Consider the following 10,489-nt stretch of genomic DNA (forward strand, 5'->3'; position numbering starts at 1 on the left):
CCTCAAAACAAACCCAATGACGAGTTTGAGGAAGGTCATCACAGAATGGATCGCGGTCACCGCAGGCAATACTTTGAAAGAATCCATAAACAAAATGGACGAGAAGATGAGGGAGGGTTTGGATTTTCAAAGAAAAGAACAATCCGCATCCAACATGAACAGATGGTGTAATACAGTCACTGGCCAAGGGGAGACCAGGACCAATTCTGAGGTAAGCTTTTTGGTTTTGACCAAATAAGTGTGATATGCTTAGAAGCAGTACCCGAGAACTCCCGGGGGTGCATCAGAAAATACCCACTGTCTGTGCTAAATGGAAGTGCAAGGTTATATAAGAACGCTGGAAAGTTGAGCAGTATTTCCTGGTGAGGAAAGCATGGGTTAGAGACAGAGAAAGCTGGGATATCACTGGGTGCTGAATTCCTGTCCTGAATGATTCTTTCCAGGGTGTTGTTGTTGTTTGGTTGGTTGTGGGACTTGAACTCTGGGCCTGGGCGCTGTCCCAGAGGTCTTTCAGCTTAAGGCTACCACCCTAGTCCTTGAGCCACAAAGCCACTTCCCATTTTCTGGTGGTTAATTGAAGATAGGAGTCTCACGGACTTTAGTGCCCGGGCTGACTTTGAACCATGATCCTCAAATCTCAGCCTCCTGAATAGCTAGGATTACAGCTAGGATTACTGAGGCACCACGCCCAGTTTCAGGGGTTTTTATTCAGCACAAAGCTGCCAGTGAAAGTATTTTTGAATATCTGCTCCACATATAAGCATATATATGCTTATTGTGACATCCTGTCATTCTTACAGTTTGGAATATTGGAGCTTGCTTTCTTGCTTATATCAGGATGAAGTCTTATAACAGTAATCTCTGTCTTCACACTCGTGAATGTCATTGCATCCCAGTCTCTTTCAGAGACCGCATGTTAAACATTCTTTTCCATCAGAGTTCAGCCAAGAGATGTGACAAAGGAGAGATGAAAAGTAGGCACAAGAGACAGTGACGATCTATAGGTACCAAAGGGATATTAGCAATATCGAGGGAAATTTAAAGTTCACAGGGGAAAAAAATAATGATGTGCCCTGCAAGTCTGTACTAAGTAGCACATCAATTGAAAGAAAAGCAAACAGCAACATCATTGGACAAAGCAAGTATCCTCATGTCCAGTGTTTGGGCCAGTAGGGGGCGCAGATCCTCTCCTCTCCTCTCGCTACCCTCACGGCTCAGCTTGTCCTCTGCCTCCCTAGGAGCTGCCTTACCCGAGTGAAGCCGGTGGTGTGTTTGAGATGAAGATTTCCACGTGATCCTGAAGGCCTGGTCCTTGGACGACACCTGGAGCTCCTGCTAGCTTTTCTTGTGCTTTCTAAAACTGAAGATTCCTCATATAATTGCTTTCAAATAAAAAGATCCATTTCTGCATCATTTGCTTTTGACTCCTGAGATCTTATTTCCTTTTAGTTTAGGAGATAAGGAGATATTTGGGGGATGGATATTTCCAAAATGAAAGGAAGGGGTATTCTCAGAGAATCATGGAGATTGCTCATCGAAAGGCAGGCTTCTAGAATTCTGGTTAGAAATGCAACATTAAAACCAGGGTGCTGTCTGCTACCTCACACTCCATAATGACCTTTTAACTACTGGGACTTCAGAAGCTAATAACTTTTCAGAAATGTCAGGGCAATGTGTTTGTTTTTGTTTTGTCTCGTTTCTTTTGAATTGTATTTAAAGGTGAGGTAGAGAGGTTACAGTTATGTAAGTCAGGTAACAGGTACCTTTCATTTTGGACAATGTCAGCCCTTCTGCACTCTCCCCCAGTTTTTCTCTCCTGTTCCAAGTTGTCTAGTGGTTGCATTTGTTTACCCTTTGTCCCTCCATTTCCTTTATTGCCCTGACCCCCTCAAAGACAGACAGATGAGCAAACAGGACAAAAACAAAGGAAAACCAACAGAGCAATGAAGAAAAACCTCTTGTTTCCATTTCCTGGAGTTCATTTCAATAAATATTATTTTATATAATCTGATGCACATGAGCATTGCACCTTTGTGTGCCTCTCCTAAGAGTAGGGGGCAATGTGATGTAAGAGACCATTAGAAAGTCCTTCATTGCCTGGTACCTTCAGTCACACCAACCCACAGCAGCTTGTCGCTGCACTCGCTTCAAATATTCTACTGCTTCTACAAGATGAAAATGTCCCAACAGATGTATTATGTGTTCACCACGTCTGGCAGTGGGAGTGGGTGAAGCAATGGCATCTGAAAAGACAGATGCAAGAGCTAAATCAATAAGAGGGGGGGGCAGTCTTCCAAATAAAACTGTTCTACCTCAACCCTCTTCTTACCTTCTAGGATTTTAAAGAATTTCTGGGAATGACAAATCCTCCAAGAGCACAAACCAAATGAGGGAGCCAGTAAGTCACTGCCTCATTGAGAAGGGGCATTCACAGGAACAGGAACAGATATATCAGTGAAATCAGTTTTTCCTTCAATCGGAAGTATCTTAGACTTGATTTTTTATGTACCAGATGAAAGGAAGTAAGGCTATCACATTTCTGGGAGTCCACAGACAGAACTGAGCTAATAGAGCTACTTAGACAAGAACATGTTTGATTCCTACAGAAAATGAAGAGTAATGCTGTGATTTGGTGACAATAGATCTGTCTCTGTCACATCAGCCTGGAGCCACAGCCACCCTCGATCCTAGAAGGTATAGCCACTGCTTCATTTATAGCAAACACATCCCTGTTTGTTATGGGTCCCCAAAGTCTGGCCACCATCTCTGTGTGCCCAGAAAAAAAGGCATGGAAACACAAAGAAGAATTATTCTGAGGTTTAAAACAGTACAGAATTGTCTGTATTCGCTTTTGGACATTCTTTACACATTTTCTCCCTTTAGACTGGGCATATCTTGTTTTCATTTGTCTCATGCCTGCGTTCTGAAAATGCATAACTTTTTCTTTTGTCTTCTCAAGCCACTGCTGTACTGTTCTAACCTTCTCTGGCTCACTAATTGGCCAACATTTCCTGGCATGTATTTGTGGGGGATTTTTCTAGTTTGTGGAAAAACAGGAATGTGGTTCTTGTCATCAATCTGCCATCTTCCCAGGTTCTCTCCCTCTCTCTCTCTCTCTCTCTCTCTCTCTCTCTCTCTCTCTCTCTCTCTCTCTCTCCCTCCCTCCCTCCCTCCCTCCCTCCCTCCCTCCCTCCCTCCCTCCCTCTCTCTCTCTCTCTCTCTCTCTCTCTCTCTCTCTCTCTCTCTCTCTCTCTCTCTCCCCCTCCCTCCCTCCCTCCCTCTCTCTCTCCCTCTCCCTCTCTCCTGTCTTCCTTCCTTTCTTCCTTCTCTCTCTCCCCCTCCCACTCATTCCCTTCTTTCTTTCTTTCCTTCTTTCTTTCTTCCTTCCTTCCTTCTTTCCTTTCTATCTTGTGCTGGTTCTGAGGTTTGAACTCAGGTTGTAGGCACTGTTCCTAAGCTTTTGTCCTCAAGGCTAGTACTCTGCCACTTTGAGCCATGGCTCTGTTTCCAGCTTTTTGTTAGTCAATTGGAGATAGAAGCCTCACAGACTTCCTTGCTAGGGCTGCCTTTGAACCAATCTCAGACTTCTGGGCAGTAGAATTACAAGCCTGAGCCAATGGCATCTGGCAGCCATTTCTATTTTTTTAACAAAAAATACACATTCATATTGAACTTTATGAATTTTTTGAGTGTTGGTTTGTTAATTTTATTAGACTTCCAAAGTGATCTATGTATATAATACACAAGAGATGTATCTCCTGCTATATGTGAGGGCAACACTGCTGTATATCATCTCTAAAATAATAATAGAATAAATTGGAAATATATATGTATATTACAAAAGAGTGCATGTTGTCCCACAATTTTGTCAACATCTATAGGAACTAACCATCTGACTTTCATCCAGACTGAGAGCTTATTTGTTTCTCATTGTTCTTTTACTCTAGTTTTCCGAATGATTGCTCGTTTTTTCATGTACATTTGATTGGTTCTATCCTTATTTCCAAAGTGCCTGTTTGAGTCTCTTTATTCATTTTTGCTTTGTTTCTTTTGTTGTTGCTGTTGGTTGTGAGTCTTGAACTCGGGGACTGGGCACTATCCCTGAGTGCTCTATCATTTGAGCCACAGTGAGACTTCCAGTTTTTGAGAGCTTGATTGGAGATAATAGTCTCATGGGGATTTTTCTGCCAGGACTGGCTTCAAACTGTGATCCTCAGATCTCAGCCTCCTGAATAGCTAGGATTACAGCATGAACCACTTGTACCCAGCTTGCTTTGTTTATTGTTTGTCATTTTATTATGGAACTATAGGAATTGTTTCTATATTCCAGAAGCAAATCCCTGAAGGGATAAAAATGTATCACAAGCATTTCCAAAAGAACTGTTTTTTTAAAAGATAACCGCCCTCTAGGACACTGGGCGTAGCTCTGAGGAAGCAAAACGCTGCAGTGGAATTTACTTTTATGAAACATTTTTAAGCCCTCATGAATTTTCTTTTTAACCTTTTATTTAAGATTATCATAACTCCCCAAAACTTAACATTTTAAAACCCATAAACCTTATCTCACGGTTTGAGGGTCAGAAATCCAGGAATGCCTTAGCTTGGTACAACTGGTTTCTCAGGCAGTTTCTCAGGAGATCAAGTCATTTCACGACAGTTAAGGCATCTGTGGGCTTGTGTGTAGGCCTCAGAGGCGTCAACAATTCCTCATTCTGTGGGCCACTCCGCAGTTGGCTTGAGTGCCTTCTGCACTTCGAGTGAGCATTCCTCAAAAGGAAGCTGCAAGCTTTTACCACCTGACCTCATTGAAACGCTCACCATCACTCCTACAAGGTCTTACTGTCCTGCAGCCCAATGATGGGAAGGGTGGGAGAGGGTTCCACAAGGTGGTGAAGGTCCCTGGGGTTCCGGGAGGGGGACCACCCTCACCCGTGGAACCAGTGAAATGGTTCTCCTGCTTTTTCCTCGTCTCTGGAATGGTTAACACATCCTGCTGCTGTGTTTAGAGCCTTGGTTAAACGTAGTGATGAATATTTTCTTCACTCAGTGACTATTTTCAGGAAAGGATCAAAGTACAAGTTTCTTTTTATCATTATCATCATTACTATTAATTTTTTTTGTCAGTTGTGGGGCTTGAAGTCTGGGCCTGGGTGCGGTCTCTGAGCTCTTCAGCTCAAGGCAAGCGTTCTACCACTTGGGCCATAGTGCCACTTCCGGTTTTCGGATGATTAATTGGAGATAAGAGTCTCATGGATTTTTCGTGCCTGGGCTGGCTTTGAACCACGATCCTCAGATTTAAGCTTTCTGAGTAGCTAGGACTACAGGCATGCACTACTGGCCCCCAGCTATTATTATTATGACCTAACCATGCTGTTTCTTTCCTCTAGAATGGAGGAGTAGAGAGGAAAGGGTGGGGAGAGGCTCTTGGTAGTTCCTGGACTGTAAAAGCCTGGCTGTTCTTGCCTCTGCTGTAAGGAGCCAAGAACAACATAATCTTCAAGCAATACCAGCCAACAGCATGTCATAAATGTTACTCCCCATGGCAATATTTTTATTTGAGGGTAGACAAGATCATGTCATAGGACAAACACAGAAATGGTAACTTCAGAATCTCCCAGGAGGCAACATATGGCTACAGAATGTGCGCAAGGTCCTGTGGCGATAGCCTTGCAATTTATTATACAAATATTGCATCTTCCAATCATCTAAATCCTGGGAGCCAGGAGTGATTTTACTACCATTTTTTAGATTAAGAAATAATATTTAAGGGATAACCACCTGTCCAACTGTCAAAGAGGTAATAGCTAGGTTTGCGATATGAACTCAAGGCTATCCAGCCCTAAAATATCATCCTTCTACTCCACATGAGTATAATAATTCAGGCCTTCCCTCGCTGCCTCTTACCCCGCCTATACCGCAATGAATCACAGATACAAAACGAGGAGCATTTGTTTTCTTGTTTATTCACGGATTACCAGATTTCCAAAAGCCTTCTATGTGCCAAGCAACCTGCCAAAACAAGATGCTGGTGACAGAATCAAATTAATCTCCAAAGGATCAAGCCTGGGATCAGAGGTAATTCTCAGATCCCCCAAATCCACTATCTCCTCCAACTGGGGGGATCAAGCTGCAAAGAAAACAAAATCAGGTAAGAAAAAAATAATCTGATAAGAACTGAAGCATGAAGAACCAACCAAATCTTTTCCACAAGGAAGCCACCAAGATAGAGGGAAATAATAAAGTAGTGATGCGGCTGAAGAGCTTTAGTCTCAGGAGACTGACTCAAGTCTCATTTTCACTGTTCAACTCAGAACACGGAGCTAGACTGTCCTCATATCCTACTGCTTCTTTCAGCCCTGATCCAGGATAGCATGACATAAGTGACCTGAACAACAGATACTTAGCATACTGTGCTTTACAAAACACTTTCTAATGCATTATGTCTATTTTACAGGCAAGGAAAGAGACTCAGAAGGGCTCTTTGTTTAACAAGCTGGAATGAACCAAAGCCAAAGGTGACCCCCTGGAAATCCATGCCCTGAAACCTAGGGAACAGTACAATTGAAAAACAAAGCCACAAATCAGGATCTGCACGGGGTAGGAGTCTCCCTACTCAGCCATCTAGACTTCCTGAGTGTGAGCAGGAGGAGAGGAGGTGTCCCTTCCTTACCTGCTACAGGCAGCACACAGGCCTTCCCGCACATGCCTTTGCAGCACTTGTAGTTACCCTCGCACTGGCCATCCGTCTCACAGCGATTGGGGGGGTTCAGCATCAGACATTGAGCATTTACCACTGGGCACTTCCCACGCTTCTTATTTACTGGGGAGAGTAGAGCCGCAAGTCAGAAGCCTTACTGCAATAGAACCCCCACTCTGCTTCTTAGACCCCTGAGTAAGGAGGATCATTTTCCTTCTCCACCCCCAGCTCTACCACTTCCCGTTAGCTAATGCATCCCTTGAAAATAGCACCTGGCTCCCCTCAGAGCATCTGGTCCTCGGCCAATACTGGTGCTGGCTACTTAGTGTTGACTAGATGAGTGCTTGGCTGTCTGAAGGCCATCCTGAAATGCCAGCTACGTCCGCCCTCTGGCTAACTGCCTCCAGAAGGCAGCGTGAGGCCTTGCCCCCAACACACTGAGATGGGTAACTTTTGAGAAAGAAGAGGCCTGGAAAGACCCTTTATCTAATCTTATGTCCCCAGATGCTGACCTTGAGGCTCTTTCCTCTCCACTTAACTCTTCTGCTGACTCTGGCTTACCTGGTTTCGAGATGGCAACAGGATCTAAGCATTTAATGCCACAATAGTCACGGCAACATTTCTTCTTGTCTGGGCATTCCCAGTCAGACTTGCACTTGGGTTTCTCATACACAAGGCAATTGGCAGGTTTTCTAAAAGGGCAGGCTCCAATTTTCACAGATCCTAAAAAGAAGAACAAGAAGATAGAAGAGGGTTAGGTGCTACGTAGTTACCAGGAGTCTTGAATAAAGTACAACTTTCCAGGAACAAGTCTCACCCCGGAGTTATGACCACAAATTCAAAGGGAAAGGCCTGCCCCACTAGAAAAAGTAACATACTTGCTCAAACCAGACATACAAGCAGGGGAAAAAAAGTCACAAATTTAGGGATAACGTCAAGGGCTTGTAGTAAAAGACCTTTCACTCCAGGGCAAAGGCAAGATTACACAAAAGCAGAGGGAAAGGGGGGAGGTGAAGCCTCCGGAGAGAAAGAAACAAAGGTAAGTAGAACCATCAGAGGAGATGCAAACTGAGGCCAGAGGTAGCCATGCCAAAGACTGAAGGACAGAAGCACACAGAGAAAGGAGAAGCAGAAAGGGTTAGAGACTAATGGTTGAAGAGTCACAGCTAGGGTTAGAGAGCAAAGGGGATGCTGATAGAGAGAATGGGGCAGAAAAGAAACCTGAATTCATGGGAAGTCTGAGTACAAGAAGCATTTGCATGTGCTCGGGACCCGGATGGACGCATGCCTTCCTTAGCTTAGAGACATCATCTGCATTCTCTGCAGACATTCCCCATCACATTGGGAGCCTCCAAAGGCAAAGATTGGACCAGAGTCCCACTCACCTTTTTCAGAACCTTCTACAACCCAGGATGCCAAGGTTCCCAGGGCAAAAAGCACCACGATGGGGAAGAGGCTGCTGTACTTCATGGTGAAGGCCAGATGGTCCTAATGACCAGTAAACCTCAGCCTTTATACCTTCTCTAGCCGGGTGTAGCCCCAGCAGAAGGCTTTGGCCCCTCCCTTGCTGCCATTGCTTAGGCAAGAAGCGTAGTTGAGATACCAGATATCTTGCAACAAGGAAGCTGGTATTAGTGTCCTTTTCATTTCAGCCAGCATTACAAGGCTAAATGAGTAATTCTCAGAGAAGAAAGAAAAGGAGTTGGCTCAGCAGGTACCCTTTTCAAGATCACTGTGTGAGCCCTGGACATTGCAAAGGTTTCCAGTCAGGCGGGGAAAAAAAAGGGCAATAAGTGTTAATCACAAAGGAGCCACATAGAGCTGAAATAGGAGACGTGGAGTCTCGGTTGAGACTGTATGCAAGACATCCTTCGTTCTCACGGAAGGCTGCCAGGCTTTCCAGGATTGGGAAATGCCTTACTGATTGCTTAATGCACATCCATTCTCAAAAGTACATATGATACATCACTGATCCAACACTGATCCAAATTACACTGTTACATGCCTATTCAGTGCCTATTTAGTGACTGCGACATGGAAAGAACTCCCTAAAACAATGAAAGATACATAGGAAGAGCAAATGTCTTTGGTGCTGTTTGCCATCTGTGAAATGGGATGATACAAACTGACCTTCTCTTAGAGATATGATATGAAGAATGTGAATAGATTCCAAAAAGAATTACTGTATCGTGCCCCCTTACCACTAAAGATAATGGAAATATTTCTGAGATAAAGGGGAAAATTACTCACCAGTCACTGTAATAAACACTGATTATGATGTTACAGGTATAATACGGAGACAGTGGAATAATGTTTCCAGTCCCTAAATCCTCTACTGATACAAGATGAGAGCAAATACCTCATGGTTGCCATCTATTAAAACTATTCTATTCTACCCAGATCTACACGATTGCTTCTCATTCCTGGAGAGCACTCGTTCTCTCTAGAACACAAACTCCTCTGACTGCAAAGTCCAAATCTTGTCTCACCGTCATATGACCTCTTGAGGCTTGGCATTCTGCCATTCACTCATCAAATTGTAGGTTTATGGAAATTCAAACACGAAAGCAGTAATGATGGTTCCACATGAATTTGTTTAGAATTCTCCAGTCAGCTGGCAGCAGACACTTGTATGCAGAAACGATTGAATGGTTTTGATTTTTGTAGGGAATGAAAAGAGAGATGATGAATAGACGATGGTGAGTCTAATACATTCATTGCTAGCTGAAGACAGATAGGAGATGTAGGGTCTGACTTCCACCAGTGGCAAAGCACTATGAGGTTTCGTCTCACTTCCTCTATCCAGGGGTTAGTTTGATTTCCCCCACTTAGCTCCTGCACTTCCCATCCATACTTTTTCTTATTCTTTTCAATGCCAAAAGAATGACTGGCATCTTCTAAATATGTATTTCTAAAAGAGGAAAAAAAAGAATACTACCACTAGTTTTTGATATGTGACTGATGACTGACGATTGATTGATTAAAAGCCAACTCTTTCTCATCAGAATAGGGCCCAGTGATCAAATTGAAATATCTTCAGTGTGTAACTAGGGGAGAATAGTGATGAACTTCTATGCTTGCCACAATTGACACTAAATCTTTATGATTACAGAGGATTTCAGAGATTATCAGTAGGCCAGATCCTGCAGGCTCCTTTCTCTATGTACACGAGTTTGTATTGGAACATACTCACGTGTATGTCCACTCATTTCTCCATTGTCTTTGGCATTTTGCCACTATAAGAGCCGAATAGAATAGTCACAACAGAAACCAGAAGTGCTCACTACAAAGCCTGAAATATGTCCTGTCTGGTCCTTTACAGAAGATACTTGCTTGTCCCTGATCTAGGCCAAACTCCCAGCTTATAATAAAAGATACTGAGTCCCTCCGAAAAGGGGTGAGTCCAAAGTCACACTATGTGCTAGTTATACAGCGTTAAGAGTGAACTTTTCTCAAACAGGTGAGTAACATGACAGGTTCTGAATCTCAGAACCTGTTTGGCAGTAGACATCCATTCCTAGCTGGATCTTAACCTAAGACTGACTCACTATATCCACTTTATATGCTCTCTACTAAGTCCTATAGATTAATATGTTCGTGCATGTACAAATTACTTAATTATGTCTTGCCACATGCCAAGCCACTGTGCTAGGTGCCAAGTGTACAACAAATAAGGTGCACAGAGCCAATCCTGGCTGGCTGCCATAAAACAAAACAAGAAAATAGATTTACTTAAGTCTGAATTGGGGAAAAAAAAAAACACTGAAGCTTTCTGTTCTTCAGTTACCTCAT

At 43.4% G+C, this 10,489-nt stretch overlaps 1 protein-coding gene across 1 annotated transcript; it reads right to left on the minus strand.

The window, feature by feature from the left end:
- Window positions 1-2,106: 2,106 nt before the first annotated feature.
- On the minus strand, window positions 2,107-8,167 carry Slpi (secretory leukocyte peptidase inhibitor). The gene is made up of 4 exons (XM_090352720.1): window positions 8,083-8,167; window positions 7,259-7,420; window positions 6,671-6,820; window positions 2,107-2,243 (listed from the first exon to the last, which is right to left on the minus strand). Exons 1-4 carry the CDS (start codon window positions 8,165-8,167, stop codon window positions 2,107-2,109), a joined length of 534 nt encoding a protein of 177 aa, XP_090208846.1.
- Between the last annotated feature and the right edge of the window lie 2,322 nt (window positions 8,168-10,489).

Source organism: Megascapheus bottae, chromosome 18, assembly GCF_031878675.1.
Source record: "Megascapheus bottae isolate mThoBot1 chromosome 18, mThoBot2.hap1, whole genome shotgun sequence".
Lineage (NCBI taxonomy): Eukaryota > Metazoa > Chordata > Mammalia > Rodentia > Geomyidae > Megascapheus > Megascapheus bottae.

Coding starts and splice junctions, on each gene's coding strand:
- Slpi (XM_090352720.1), bottom strand. CDS start 8,167: ATGAAGTACAGCAGCCTCTTCCCCATCGTGGTGCTTTTTGCCCTGGGA. Junction 7,421..8,082: donor TGTAGAAGGTTCTGAAAAAG/GTGAGTGGGACT, acceptor TCTTCTTTTTAG/GATCTGTGAAAATTGGAGCC. Junction 2,244..6,670: donor CTGTGTGCTGCCTGTAGCAG/GTAAGGAAGGGA, acceptor CTGTCTTTTCAG/ATGCCATTGCTTCACCCACT.